The sequence below is a fragment of the Botrytis porri genome (genome assembly GCF_014898465.1).
Source record: "Botrytis porri strain MUCL 3234 chromosome Unknown BPOR_001, whole genome shotgun sequence".
Classification (NCBI taxonomy): domain Eukaryota; kingdom Fungi; phylum Ascomycota; class Leotiomycetes; order Helotiales; family Sclerotiniaceae; genus Botrytis; species Botrytis porri.
This window is the reverse complement of record NW_024066075.1, coordinates 1779905-1796091: the sequence shown is the minus strand read 5'-3', so window position 1 is coordinate 1796091 and position 16187 is coordinate 1779905. Positions and strand designations below refer to the sequence as shown.

At 39.8% G+C, this 16187-nt stretch overlaps 3 protein-coding genes across 3 annotated transcripts; 2 read left to right on the top strand and 1 right to left on the bottom strand.

The window, feature by feature from the left end:
• Positions 1 to 3082: 3082 nt before the first annotated feature.
• Positions 3083 to 4021, bottom strand: EAF01_000486 (uncharacterized protein; the record flags this gene model as incomplete). The annotated part of the gene is made up of 3 exons (XM_038908736.1): positions 3083 to 3465; positions 3595 to 3710; positions 3783 to 4021. 3 exons carry the CDS (start codon positions 4019 to 4021, stop codon positions 3212 to 3214), a joined length of 609 nt encoding a protein of 202 aa, XP_038775642.1. The 3' UTR covers positions 3083 to 3211.
• Positions 4022 to 5849: 1828 nt separating this feature from the next.
• On the top strand, positions 5850 to 6406 carry EAF01_000485 (uncharacterized protein). The gene is made up of 2 exons (XM_038908735.1): positions 5850 to 6122; positions 6197 to 6406. The coding sequence occupies exons 1-2, from the start codon at positions 6032 to 6034 to the stop codon at positions 6382 to 6384; spliced, it is 279 nt and encodes a 92-aa protein (XP_038775641.1). The 5' UTR covers positions 5850 to 6031; the 3' UTR covers positions 6385 to 6406.
• Positions 6407 to 12849: 6443 nt separating this feature from the next.
• Positions 12850 to 14043, top strand: EAF01_000484 (uncharacterized protein; the record flags this gene model as incomplete). Its single annotated transcript, XM_038908734.1, has 1 exon — positions 12850 to 14043. The coding sequence occupies one exon, from the start codon at positions 12850 to 12852 to the stop codon at positions 14041 to 14043; it is 1194 nt and encodes a 397-aa protein (XP_038775640.1).
• Positions 14044 to 16187: the final 2144 nt, after the last annotated feature.

Sequence of the window (16187 nt, the reverse complement as noted above, 5' to 3'; positions counted from 1 at the left end):
CCACTTCACCAAACATATCCCCTTATTTATTCTTCCTCCTTAAACGTTTATCCCTCTCATCCTCACTACCCATCTACCATCATTCTATCCTCCTCCTCATCCCAAAACTATCAATCCATACCATACCATACCATATCCAATCTATCTCCTTTCATCCAAGTTTAACAGCTCAACTATATCTCCACCATCATCAAAAATTCCCCCTCTACTTCTATCTCTCTGATCCCCTATTTCATAACCTCTCCCTCAATGCTTTATCAAAACACTCCTTCTTCCCTTTCTTCCTTTGATTAAATATTTATATCCCTATATATTCTACTATTTCTCCCCTTAACTATCTCGCTTCATTATTTGATCATTCATCCCCGCCACAGATATAACATCTTTTATTTATTCTACCATCCCTGCTCTTAATCGTTCTACTTCATCATTTAATTATTTCTTCATCAATCCATCCTACTCCTCCTCCACTCCACCTCCTCTCCTCTAAACATAATATCTCACCATCCATCTCACCTTCCCTCCTCTTAATCATTTTTCTTCAATGTTCGATTATCTTTTTATTCCGCTCCCTCTCCCCTGTCTTGCAAATACAATGTCCTTTATCCATCCATCCTACTACTCGAATATTCCTCTCGCCATCCCACTATCCAATCATCTCCTCCTCAACACACTATCCCAAACACACCAACTACCCTCTATACCACCATCCCTCTTCCTTTCCCAATAAAATCTACACATAACCACCAATTAAATTCCACTCGACTCCAATTATTCACATCGGTCATTCACACCAATCATATTTACCTAATATATAAATACCTACCTAGTATATTAAACATTTCTTTCTTCAATCTTCTATTCTTATATTCTTTACTTGAATCCCTATATCCTCATATCTTTAGATCCGATTATTTCTATATGAATATTAATATAGATGTACTCAAGGATAAATATAATATAAACACAGATTCAGATACTTACTCATTACCCACTTAACCTTACTCATTGATTTATTCATTTATATACTTACATATCAAGATCTCAAATCTCAAATCTCAAATCTTGAGGGTGATGATAGTGAATCATTATAATTAGAAAGAATGAATACGAGTTATGAGTCAGTTGGGGATTAGTTATGAAGGTATAAATGAAAAGTCTCAAGTAGAGTACAGAAAGATTATATTATCATATTGATCCGATAATACAACAGATATAACTATACGTTTATAGAATACATACATAGAGTTTCTTCCTACTCTTCCTACTTTCCTCTATCCCTAATCTCCTCGTATACTTCTCTCTTTTTAACTGCCCCTCTACTCTTACATACTCCGCTCTCCCCTTTGACTTTTTCTTTTCTCCTTTTGGAATTCTTTTATATCTCATTCCTTCCTCCCCTTCCCTCATCTCTTCTACTTGCCACCATCTCCTCTTTTCCCCCTTTGCTCTTCCCCTCAACTCCTCCTTTTGCCCCTCTTATCCTTCTTTCTCCTTTTATAATCTCTCAATTTTTCTTTTCTTTTGCCCTTTCAATTCCCTCCCCCTTCCCAACTACTATATAACCCCTCTCTCCTTTCCCTCCTTCCCTCCTTCCATTCTCTCTTTTTCGCATTCCTTCCCCTTCTCATTCCTCCCCTCCTGCTCCCTCTCCCTATACTTCTTTTATCTACCTGTCCTCAATCCTACTTCTCCCCCTCCACCCTATTTATCCTCTCGCAATCTCACCTTTCTTCTTTCTAGCTAGACCCCTCCCAACCTTTTCTTTAACTCGTCTCTCTCACTCCACTCTCTATTTTCTATCCTTCAACTATCCTATCTCCTATATAAACCTCTCTTAATTCCCTCTCTAAATCCTCTCTTATTCCTCTCTTATTTTTTCCTTTTCCCACCCAACTCATTCAATATCTCCATTTCCTAATTCCCACCTTATCTTCAATCCACTTATCCTCCATCCCCATTGCTATCCCTCCCCATCACCAACCCCTCCCTCCTTTTTCGAATTCTTTTTTTTTTTTTTGTTTTTTTTTTTATATTTCATTTCTTATCTTTAATCCTCACTCTCCCCTCTCTCCTCCCTCTCACGAACGACCAATTTTCCATTCTCATTCTTGTATTCTTTATCCCTATCACACCATTTACCCATTTCCCATTTCTACCCCCCCCCCCCCCCCCCCAATTAACCCTACCCCCTTTTCGATCTCTCTCACACTTTATCTCTCACTTCCTATTCTCCATTACCCACCCTCATCTCTCACTCCTCATCTCTCACCCCTCATCTCTCACCCCTCATCTCTCACCCCTCATCTCTCACCCTCATCTCTCACCCCTCATCTCTCACCCCTCATCTCTCACCCCTCATCTCTCACCTCTCATCTCCCACCCCCCATTCCACAAATACAACCCTCATATAGATAAATAAATAAATAAATAAATAAATAAATAAATAAAAAGAATTAGCCGTGCTCTCAACTTCCAACACGCCAACTTCCATCTCCAAAGCTTCAATGTCATCATATACCCCTTCACTCAACTCGAATCCAATCACTTCTAATTTCGAAAATTTAAAGATGTAGAGATAAAAAGATAAAGAGATTCGCGTATTTATAACCATTAATATATAAGTTGAAGAACTATTTGATAATAATATAAGATATAAGATATAAGATATAAGATAGTGAGATGAAATAGTGAGATGAAATAGTGAGATGAAATAGTGAGATGAAATAGTGAGATGAAATAGTGAGATGATGTGAGATTTGATATGAGATGGTAGAAGATGAGATGATATACAACGGTGAGGGTATTATATGATAATACTAATTGTAATAGTGAGAGGTAGCTTCTAACTATACGTATGGGTTCATATGTATATCATCGAATCTCAAAACAGGGAATGAATCATATAATATTAAATGAAGGATGAGCAATATGTAATGTTCATATATTCAGATTTCGATGTTTATTTTCATGTGAACATAATTGGAAGAAATGGACTGGTTAAACCCACTGCACTCGCTTTCACTTCTGCCATATATCTCTTCCAGTGATAAAATCACATACTATCCACATTCAATTTCCACATAATTACCATACCACTAGCAATCCACCAGCCATCCTCACAATTCATGACCATTACTATGCGGGGCTTCATGACCATGTTTCAAAACCCTTTGCGCATTTCCATTTTCTTTCCCATCAATTGAATCATCTACAACTCGTTGTGCTCCTGTCCATCACCATCAGAATCAGCAAGAGCCGTCTTGACCGCCTCTGCGGCTTCGGAAATGACACTTTTCACACCTCCTGATGCTGCTTCGGTAGCTTTTTCGGTAGCTTTATCCGAGAGTGATGATGCGCTATCGGTGGCGCTATCGACTTTATCGGATGAAGAGGAGGAGGTCTTTTCAATAATGGTTTCGGGTTTGGGGACACCGTCAATTCCCATGAGTTCGGTTTCGAAGACTAGTGGGAGAGGAAAGATTAGTATTGTATATGGTAAGTGGGATTTAGATGCAGGGACAGGAGTAGGAATATCCAATGAAAGGTATTTGCTGAAGGGGATGTTCGATACAAGAATGAAAAGTCACTTACTCAATGTACTCTTGGCTGGAATTGGACCCATAGCTCTATCACCATAACCAAACTCGGGAGGAATGGTCAAAACTCTCTTTTCACCAATACACATATCGAGAAGGTTGTCATCCCATCTGCGAGAAGATTAATTAGTATTTCCATCGATATCCTTTCATATCCATCACTACAAGTCAAGAAATACATACCCTTTAATAACACTTCCCTTTCCAACTACAAAACTCAATGGAGATCCACGATTGTAAGAAGCATCGAATTCTTTTCCCACCTTTCCATCTTCCTCCAAATTTCCTCGATAATGAACATGAATCTTATCACCCACTTGAGTTTTGCGCTCACATTCTACGGCTTTGATGACATCAATCTTGACTTCTGCTGCGAGGACCGAGGAAGTGAGAGCCAGGAGGGAGATTGTTGAAAGACGCATGATGAAGGTGATGTATTGTATTGTGTTGTGTTGTATTGACAATAGATTAATTGATCAATTTTGATTGTCGATGGATTGAAATCGATCAAGGTATATTTCGTTGCACAACAAAGAAGTATTGGACACGTTGAGGGTTGAGGGTTGAGGGTTGAGGATGTAAATGGGTGAATTTGGGGTGAAGCCTTATCCCGCATGAAGCTGCTCTCTCGGTTCCAGTGAGTATTAGCCAATCAAATCGATCAATGATAGATAAATGATTACATAACAATCCCATACGTACTGTAGTAGGTTGTAGACGCAGAAGTCACGGGATTTGATATTCTTATTTTCCCCTCCTTCCATCTCTTTTCTGCTTCTTGAACAACATGATTGATTGTTATTGTTACATCAACTTCTCTTCACGATGAGTTGGCTCGATTATTCATTTGCTTGCTTGTTTGTTTGCTAACTTTGACCGGAAATTCCTATTGTAATGTTCACCGAAAAGATACTCGAAGCTCTTTATACTGAAGCTATTTATGCCTCAGCTCTTGATGCCTTGGTATATGCCCAGTACCTAGTATCCAACATACAATCTCTCATGGCGAGTTCATCCATTCATCCATTCATCCATTCATACCTGGGTACATACATATATATCCTTACACCGAAAAGAAACGGCAATGGCATGCGTCATTCATTCAACAGTCAATCAGTCAATCAGTCAGTCAATCAGTCAGTCAGTCAGTCAGTCAGTCATACAAAGACCCCAACTCAATATTTGACTCATAATCTTATCGATATCAAACGAGATACCTGGGTACCGAGGCAAAAAGGCAAAACACGAACTAAGAAACCTCAGCTGAATACATGGAAGCCTCGAAAGACAATCGAGACAATCGAGACAGTCAAACAAAATTCATTCAAGGCAACAATTAATTCAATCATTCAATCATTCCATCATCAGTCACATCACCTTCTTGGAACCGTTTCCCCCCATTTCTCGTATCATCTCATACCGTTTTACCATCCAAAAGTTTCTGCATATTTCCATCCGTCTTGTTTGTCTTTCCTGCCTGTTTCAAAAAATGCCCGATGGAAAGCCACAAGGGAAAATGAGGGAGGGGCCCAAAGGAAACGCATGGCTGTGCTCTCTCGTACTTCCAAGCTTCACCTGTGCCTCCACATCCTTTCTTCACTCTCTCTACATTCGTTCAATTCAGATGGGCTGTGTGTGTCAAAGAAGGTAATGGATCATAGGAAATACCCCGTGTCCACTACCCGATCGTGACTACTTCGCCGGCGGGAGCCTTAAGCTTATTTACTTTAATTTCCCTTTTCACCATATTCCGTATCGAGGGTCAAGGTCGACGTCATCATCTAACCTCAATTCTCCTCATGGTACTTGGATGAAACTATTCACCGAAGTGTTATTGTCCATTGGCTTGGTGACTCATTGCATTGAAATGACCGTTTTGAGTCAAATAACACATTCAAAGGCAGCCACCCATTGGGTAGATGATTCAAACTGTCTCCGTCCTTGACAGATGAAATGGACAATGTCCTTGTTGGGCTTCTCTATCAATGATTTTGCTTTAATTGAAAAGTTGCTCTGTACAACAGGTAACAATTGAATGATTTCATTAGTCAATTCCTCTGTTTCTCTTGGACTATAACAAGTATGATGTTTCTCTTTTTGTTTGCTTTTTCATTTAGACAAGAGTAACTATTAGTTTGATTATACGGAATTTGAAACAACACTACAATACTCCATTCTACGCCCTATACACCTCATACCCCCTTTACGCCCTCTTACAATACAAGAAAACCAAACTTTCGCCTTGTACATCAAGTACATAAAGTTTCCGAAAGTACTTATCCGGAGAACCTCACTTGCCATACACTGATTCTCGTGGATACACATACACACAAAGAACTACTATTATACATCATCGGGAATCTTCTCCAAAAGATTCACAATACTCGTACGAAACTCATTCATCCGATTGTTATACCGGATCAAGTTCAAATATGTCAGGACGTTCATCAAGTAGTGGACAAGGTTATGGATCTAGAGGAAGTGGTGGAGAACAAAGTGTGAAATATAGAGATTCTGCTGCAGGTATGTAGATATCTTTACTATTTTTTTTCACTTATTAAATACAACATTGGACTAAAATATTTCTCTCCGTTCAGATAAAAAATATATTGAAGGAAAAACTTCAAGAAGTGGACATAATCATGTTATCAATCATGGAGATAGTCATAAACATTATGATTCTGCAGAACCGAGGGCAGGTGAAGGTAGAGAGAGTGATTATCATCCAGCACGTCATGAGAGACATGAAAGAGAGAAATTGCGAGCATCGGTAAATCGTCGTTGAGTAGAATCCATGAGGTGGATAGGTGGCGGTTTGAAGTGAGGCGGAGAAATGGGGCTAAGTGACGCCACAGTGAAGGCTACAACCTAGGAAGGCGGAATTGTCTTTTGGGAGTCAGATAACTTGTTGAATTAGTGTGGGGGGTTCTATCATGGTTTGTACCTCTGTTAGTGATGGGATACTACTTCTTTATTTATTATGTGTATGGATATGGGAATTGGCATAGATGGCGTTGAGAGAGATCTGATGGATATATTTTTGGGGTGGGATTTTGGGATTGCGGGGTATTTTTGATGCGTTTGGGATGAGATATATGGGATGTGATATATGGGATGGGATGAGATGGATTAGATAGGATAATATCAGATAGGTCAGTCAAGTGGTTTTTGTATGGGGATGGAATGGAGACGGAGAATAGAGATGTTTATCTATGAACGTATCAACAATTGTAATAAGTCTACTTTACCCCATTTGTGTGGTTTGCATTGATTCTTGAGGGGAATGAGTTATGGGTTTATATGGTGATGTGATGTCTGGATTGAAGATATATCATGTATGCATGTATGCATGTATGTATGTCATTTGGAAGGGTGACAGGGGACCAATCTGCTTACTTCAAACCGGGTATGGACGTTTATGGAGTGGTTCATGCTATGCTGTGCTATTTATGCCATGTCATGTTATGCCAAGCTATGCGATGCTATGGAACACACAACTAGCTAGCTAGCTAACTGCACGAAGGGATATGGGAGTTGGGAGTTGGGAGTTGGGAGTTGTGTTATGTTGGCATGATTAGGGATTTCTTGGGGGAGGGGGAGAAGAATTTGCAGGGACGACAGGGAATTAGTAGGGGGGTAGGAAAACAAAAACAAAAGCTTGGTTTGTGGGGGTTTTGGTTGTGTGTGGTGGGGTGGGGTGGGGTGGGGTGGATGGAATTTGTGTGATGGGATGGGATTTGTGGGGTGTGGAGAAAGGGGAGGGGAAGGTGGAGATGTGCCGTGGGTGTACTGCATGTGGAATTGGTTTACGAGGTGTTTCATGGGGGAGATGTGGTGTGGGTGAAGAGGGAGTGAGGCTTAGGGAGTGAGGATCAGGAATAGAGATAGGGATGAGATTGCATGGGTGAGCGAGGGGGTGAGAGTTGAGGATTGGGGATATTCCTAGTATATGTGATGAGAGAATATGAATATGAATATAAAATGGGACATTGTAGGTAATCTGACCACAGTATGCGGGAAGTTGTGGTGCTTGTGATACTTGAAAAGAGAAAAGTAGCGAGGAGAGGAGAGCAGGTTAAAAGTTGCAGAAAAACAAATAAAGGGAAGAATGTGTCGTTCATGAATGTGGCGTGCTAGTTCGTGTTCGGGAGGTTGCATGGAGATGGATGGTTTGGTAGGACAGCGTAACATGAACGGTAACGGGAATGTTGGGGAAGTCAAATCAATCAGGGTCTTGTGGAAGTGATATGGAATGAACTGTTATGGTGTGGCGTGGTGTGCCAGGTGTGGTATTTATTGGTTTATTGGAGGATGGGGATGGGATGGAGATACTAGGTACGTCTCGGGTAATGGTATAAGGGGTATCGGGGATCAGGATTTGGGATGGAGATTTGGGATGGAGATTTGGGGGTGATGGGTGTGGTAGGTAGGACGAGTAAATCGACGATGGGGATTTTTCATTTATGTACGTACCCGGTAGATTTATATTTGTATTTGTATTTGTGTTTATATTTGTATGGGAAGTTTTTGGACGAGTGATTTGTGGGTAGTGTGCTTGATACTTACTATTGTGCAAGAACAGAAAGAGGTTAGTCGACTGTTGTTGTGGGTTTGGTGACTTTAGGGATGAGAGTTGTACTACTAGTTTACTACCTAGGTATTTAAAAAGGGAGCAGAGGTAAAGAAAGGTAAAAGGGTAGTTCTGAATAACAGTATCAGGCTCAATGAAGAAGGTGTTGAAGAGTAAAATTATAACTCCTGCTGAATTGTGGGATCTTTATCGATCTTGAATCATTGCTAAGGTTTTGATTGGCATCTGGAAAGATGTTTAGCTTATTGAGGTTTTTCAGATAGATAGTTGTGCGACACAATACAAATACAAATAGTCATGTTTCACGGCGCTGTGTGGAGATGAAGATTCGTAGGGATGGGATGGTGAGATGATGATATTGATATTGATATTAACGACAGTGGGAAAAAAAGTATGAAAATCATAATTGTTATTATTATTTATCGAAATTTTAAACAACAATCAGATTAAAAATAAGAAACTTGAGCAAGGGGATCTGATGGAGATGATACTTTACTTCTCGGTACCTTGGGCTCGTCGTGTGTTCTAGACTTCAAATCTTCGGGATTTCCTGTAGCTACTTCCTCCTGAGTTTACTGTATGATCTGCGGAGTTAGTCTATGATATCAAAGATGAACGTTTTACATAAGCTTCTTGTGGAAAAAACTAGATTCACGGGGCTCAGTTCAGTAGGTTAATAATACAATATAAAAAAGACAGGAAAGAAAATCGACATCTTGATACTATTTAAGAAGTATTCTACGGAGTAGCTTGGCATCAATTTCATCATTGTAACAATATGGTGAAAGAAACAAACAGGTGCTGGATCTCGTGGGGGTGTCTTTATATCTGGGTGACTTTGTCGTGGGTATTCTGTGATTGAGATACTGAGTTGAAGGGGGGGAGGTGAGAGGAGGTGAATGGAATTGTGATGTGTGTGGGAAGAATGAGGGATGAGGAATGAGAAATTAGAAATGATAGTGAAGGCTAAATGGATGAGCTGGGATAAGACGAGATAAATGACAGTGAAAAAGGATGATGAGTTGACGGTGAAGTATACTCATTGACAATGCCTTGTTCAATGCTTGATAGTACTAGATTCTCTGGATGTTTATTTATGTGCTTAGATACTCATGTCCTGAGTTACTAATCCCAGGATAATATTCGGTAGTGAATTGAGGTTGTGATAGAGATGCTTTGAACCTGCAGCTGCTTCCACTGGGCTTAATAATGTACTTGAGATTTCCACTCTTCGGCTTGAAGAGAGTGAATAAAAGTCTGGGGCTTACTAAATTACCTGTGTGATTTACTAGATTACCAAAAAAGAGAATTTAGCAAGTGACAGCTGTGTTCCAAGAAGTGAATAACACAGGTACTCTAAAAATTTGATTCAGATCCGCGCACATAAAAAGCACTCTCTGCACCAAAGGGAATATCATCATTACGCATACACCAAAGTGCAGAACATTATGCTTCTCCAATTGCATGGAACTACGGCGTTTGGTTATATTGTAAGTGTGATGTGGGACGTTGAGATGTCTGATTTGGATCTAAAACAGAGGCTTGGAGGATGAAAGATGTGGAGTACCAACTCAATGACGATATATTCTATTCGCTGCTGAATAAATTTTCGGTGTAAACATCTGGGAGCTTGTAAATATCTGACAACGAATACTAGTGAGGAATAGAATTAGAGACTATGGTTTCGAGACGAAAGTCTCTAGTTAAGAGGAGAATTCGGTCCATGATTGGATGTGGTTGAATGACTTCGTTCTACTAAAGTTATTCCTTGTTTTATCACAGATAACTGTGCAAGAATCCTTCATTTGCAGATATGCCTTTTCAGAGGCACTTACCTCCTTATAATACGACGTGGAATCTTTATATATTCGAGCTGGAAGTAGAGGTTTCAGTTAATCCACTTCAGCTCCTATGAATATAGACCTTTGATGTGTGGATCTCGTGAGCACGTTTGTAGCATTATTCTCTTCCGATCTCCTTATTTTGATGCCTATAAACAGTCACCCATGTGATTTTATTTTCTCTGGTAATATCAAAAAATGCATGTCTAGAAGAGATTTTATGGCTGTGCAATATATAATAACTTCCTCCTCGCATGTTTTTGCTTCTTCAGTAACCTCAAAGCAACAACAATGTTCACAATAGGTACAAACTCGGGACTAGCTTGTTGGCGACACTTTTTTCCTGGAATGCTTTTGGATCCAAAGCATTTGAGGATGTAGTCGAGAGAACTGTGATGAAACACCCTTGGGGTGACAACAAAGTGTGATGCAAAGAATAGACGAGAGTGCTATGGCAAATATCCCCAAACACAACGATAATAGAATTTATCAACTCTCCAACCTGATACTCAATCATCCACATCCACCTCGCAGCGGCAGAATGGAGTCTTTCCCATGACACTCCATCCCGACACATCGGAACACCTGCCATACTTTCTGTAGTTTTGAATGTTGTTTATTTGAAATTTTAGACAGAATGTTCGCGTTCTTATGTAGACACAAGCTAAAAATTTCTCCGAATGTCTGGTACTTTAGTGGTGAATACCTACGGAAGATCCACATAGATCTCGAGCTTGGCACTGGCTGTGATCACAGAGTGAATAGAGATATTGGATCGAGTGCGCATTTTTTATGATAAGCTAGGGTACCTATATAAAGTACTGTCTTCGCCGGCGTTCTTTAACCCTAGGTTGGTTAAAATATATTGATGGGTAAGCAGGTCGCTTTCGAAAGTAAGTTGAAATAAGTTCCCTTATTATTAGTCTACCATTTTTTATCCATGAACTTTTATGGATCTGATGCCAGCGGTAAATTATACTGCTCACTCATACACTTGCAATCTCCATTATGAATTCAACTTCTTTCTTTGTCAATTCGAAATTCATCATAAAACTATTGACAGCGAACCGACAGTCACTAACAAGTAAATCCACTCAGCCTGGTCGAAAATGATCACCAGTATGTATCTTTTGTAACACAGATCACGAACAGATTAGCTGGTGTGATTTTTTGTGAGACTCATTACCCTGGCAGTGTGTGCATACACAGCTTTATGGAGGAGTATTGATGGTAAATAGATCTCTTTTGTAGTTCTCGAGGAAGTACTCATACCGTCAGGTTCTATTGGGCCAGATTTTGAGTCAGGCTGAGGGATATGTGCTTATAGTGAATCTTTGGAGAAACCAGAAATCTGCGAGGATTGAAATACATAAATCCTTTCCCAAGGCTCTCTGCTTTCGATATCCTTCAGCTTGAAATTAATCGAGCGAGTATATGTCCTTGTAACCTCTCCACCTTTCCAACTCTTCAAGCTTCGAAAGCTGTGCGAGAACATCCGTTGAGAGGGCGTAGAAGAGAGTGGTTCTATACAGAATTCCTGTCCATCCACGAGCTCTGATGTTCAAATTACTGCCGAAAACAGTACTTCGTTGTCAATCTACTTATCCCTGAATATCATTGCTTCTTCTTACACATTGAAATAACACTTGTAACAAACAGAATAAACGCAGAAATACCAGTGGTTTTACTGAAGTCATGATATGAGCAGGAACAACATGGTGTGAAATTCTGGACGCTTGGGGTCTCTGTCTTGATTACTTTTTCAGCTTTTGGCGGCTTAAATAGTGAGGTTGAGATACAGAGCCGGATTATAGGTGCTCTCCATGGGCATGACTAAAAATAGTGAATATAGTGAGTTCCTGTACATGAACCGTTTTACGTAGCTTGGCTAAAATCCTCACGATTTCTTGGGAAGATTACCAAAAAGCTTTTGAACGTCTCGCATTCATTAAGAGGACACCCAGAACTTCGCAGAATTCTCGTCAAGCTATTAAAAGTTTTGATGAATGATCCGGTGCAGAATACTGGTGCACAAGAAAATTATGTAGTATTATAGTATAGATCGGAGAATAGAAGTTATTTCGTCTCTTGCCAAAAATCCGTCTTTCATCGTTTTCATAAATGTCTTTCCTTCACCGACACTACAATTGTGATGATCTCCTGAGGTTTCTTGCTATGATGAATCCAAGTTCCTGTAACAAAACATCCGGAGGTATTGGACCTTGATCTCATGATAGAGTCTTGACCCTGACATCATGATCTCTCGGTTCCGTTAGGGTGGAGTTATCCATACTCAGGGCTATTTTCTGAACATCGTATTGAGACTTTGACCTATGAATTCCATCTGAATGATATGCTCAACCACTCTTAAAAGTTGAAAGTTAATTCAAATATTAGCCCAGAATCATCGTAATCCACCTGAACTTCGAAAAGTCGGTTATACCGATGCTTTGGTGACCATTAGTAAATGATCTGAATTCTCCATAAGTTAAAACCATAGTTATAAATCATTAATTTTGAGGATTGACATATATACCATAGCGATATCAAAATAGAGATAGCTGAGATTTCCATGACAGTGGAACTATCCTTCCGTGAATCGGAATCCCAAGGCCACAACTAGTACTCATGGTCTCATACTAGTACTCATAGTCTCATACTAGTACTCAAAGTCTGTCTATGGACACGTATATATCACCCACAAATTCTTTTCTGAACCGAAAAATCTTATTCCATAAAAAAATTCTCGAGGGAGTTCAAACCTTTGACACTCAGTCAGTTGTTCCAATCACCCAGAAATTCGAAAAGGGGCAAAAATATGGATCCAGATATTCTTGAATTGCGAGGATTCATTCGCGATCCTAAAAACGTGGATGAACTCCTACACAACCGTCGATTGTATGAAGAATTCGTATTTAAATATGAGATCTATCTCGCAAATGTAGTGAATTCTCACACCTTTTTCAATTCCTATGGTCCCATCCAACTTGGCCACTTCAGAGACGTATCCAATAAATGTACCAGCATCTACTTTCTCAAAGGAAGAACCCAGGGAAACAAATCAGCTATACCATCCGTCCACCGATATATATCAGAACAATGGTTCGAAGGAAATATTCACAATAAAGATATCACATTTCAACGCTTTTTTGCCAAAATAGTGCTCATGTCACCATCGTACGAAATCGATCATTGTGTTGAACTCCACAAGATTTTTTGCAGAAAATTTGATGGCCGCAGAAAGAATCGAATCCTCTCCTTAAAAAGTAAAGATAACCACAAAGTCGCAAAACTACGGAGTTACGACCCAGCACTAGAAACGGAAGATCCTCATGATTCAAAAGACTATAGAATCACATCCTTGTTCCGAAGTGTGATGATTATTATGAGAGATTGCAAACTCGATGTGCCAGCCGCCGAACGAAAAGTGTTATTGATGAGAGTTGGGATCAAGAACGGACTTGTTTTATCCTTCAACTTTGATGGAGTTGAACAAGTCGAGGATGATGATCCCGATTTCATACCTCCAATCAATAGCATCATAACAACCTTAAGAGAAGCGGTGGCATTCATCATGCGACTCCACAAATCGTTTGAGAGTGTTTTCCCATCATCAAATGAACGGAACACTGGAACATTCATCACAGACTCCGGAAAGTCAGTATCCTTGACGACGGCAGAGGAAATAGGATATGGAGGAAGGGAAGTCGTGGGACCAAGCACTAATTGGGTCAATCCAACCTCCGAAAATATTCCTCACAATTGCTACAAAGATTTCTGCCATGCGTCGTATGCTGAGATGAGAGATGGATTCTATGATGAGGATTCAGAAGCGAGAATTCAACGAGAACCAGGGGCACCTACATATGGTCCGAGCAGTCAACTAACCTTACCTATAATACCAACTCCTAGCTTCAGCATTAGCACGAACTTCGACACTCGAATGAGTTTCGCTAACATCGCCAACGATTTGTTCTCAATCTCGCATGATGTCTCATCAGCTACAAGATAAAAGTGTACATGAATAGATGTGCAGATCTCAACATCTTCAACTATTGGGCCTGTAGTTCAGATATCGGGAGATTTCACTGGTACGCGTACTCTCCAATCCTAGACCGACAAACATCACTATGGAAACAAATCGAAGTCTCCACAGACGTATATCAATCGAGGTTGCAAGTACCGAAGTAATAATGTGTAATAAAAGATAAGGCGGGGATGCAGTGGTCGAGTTTTAGGAGGCTGCAGGAGCAACAAAGTAACTTTTCTGGAAGAGCATGGCAGGGGCTGATATATAGACAATGTTGTTACTATATTCGTATAGAAGTTGGAAATTTGAAGCAGCAAAGGAGTCAATGTTGGGAAACTGGTTGCATTCACGGACCCACCTATTGTATCGCGCCTGTTTAAACCCCACATAGATCATGATGGTTACGGTTCTGATGGAAGGGGATCTCTACTAGGAAAGATATTTGATCATAGCAGTTAATTTCTTAAAGTAATATTTGCACACCTATTCATATATATTGAACTCACACACGTGAATTTGACACTCAGGGAATCAATAAACTTGGGACTTAGCAAAAAAGAAGTGCAGCCGAGGTTCATTTCCAGGAAAGATATATCATGAAAACGCTGAAGCTATGTCGACCGACTTGGGAAACATTGGGAAAGAGAGTGGCTGAAACTTAGTAAATATTACCTGATGTCTACATAATGATCAGTTTGTGGGCAAACAGTCGAACACTTGGTTTTGGGTTTCGAACGATAATGGAACTCTACATATAAATTTTCCACTTCGTTCCGGTTTCCAACAGCGTCATGAGGCAGATATTTCAAAGATAATCTGGAAGCTTACGATAAACAGGCATGAATATCTGAACCAATTCTTCGATTGCTTGTAGTGGTACTATCCACGGGATGATAGATACTTCACGATATCGGCACCAGGCATTGATTATTAGCGAAGGTGTGAATATTATTATGTATTGCCGCTAAAATTGATCGAGAACCATGTGTTAACTTATGCAATCACATAAAAGTTGGCCAATTAACATAAATTACCAAGTATACGTTCTTCCCTTCTAATATTTAGCAGATCGATCCTCATTCATTGGCAAAAGCCTGAATGCAAGAGTCACTACTATTCACTTACTCCAACGTTCTGGACTCTGGATAGCTTACTCAACTACACTCTCAGCAAGACACCAAAGTGGACCAATGAAGACTTGGCGTTTAGATGTAACTACATTTGAATATACTACCAAATGGGTGATTTTTCCAGACACGCAACATAATCTACTACTTTTCCAATCATTGGAGGATTGAGATTTCGATTGACTCAACTTTTGCAATGGTTTGGGAAGTAGGCAAACTATATCTTCGGATGTGTAGGAATAAGCAGGAACTATTACTTCATTATTGATCTATGATCTACATTACGCATGAAAAGCTGGCAGCTCTTCAATTTATATGTTCATGGAAACCTGATATGCTCATGCATCTTCTAGAATTGGGAAAACTGGTAATTCTAGAACAATCTTTCGATTTTAGAGGCCATTTCTAGTGGAGCTTCTCCATAGTGATTCCCCTATATACTCCAATACCCACTCTAACCTAGCTAGTTCAGATATATCATTTATTAGTTTTTAAATGGCTGATGTTCCCTGAGATCCATATCTGGATATCGTATCAAACTATTCATCTAGGGGATCATAGAATGTACTTTCAATCGCATATGGCTTGAGAAAATTGCTTGTTTACAAGTTTATGATATAGTCTACCCGAATCGATTTTAGATATGCAACATTCTTTGAGATTCACTGCTCCTCCAATCATAAATCGTTAAGAAACCGTAATCCTAGTGCTTAATCTATCAGGATCAACACAATCTACCGAAAGCTTCATTTCCAGTCTTAGAATAAGAAGGATCCAGCACTTAGCTCCCATAGGGAACATCTATAGTCTATCCGGTGGAATTTCAGACGTGCAACATTCTCCAAATCTCGCATTGTCCTCCAATAATGTACTGCTAAGAACTACTACTATCATTCCGTCTCATAAAGTGTTGTAGAAGCTTCCAGAACCTTAAACTCGTCTGTGCAATGACAGGTATTAAACACTGAGGTCTTTAGGTGATCTTCCACTTACCTTGAA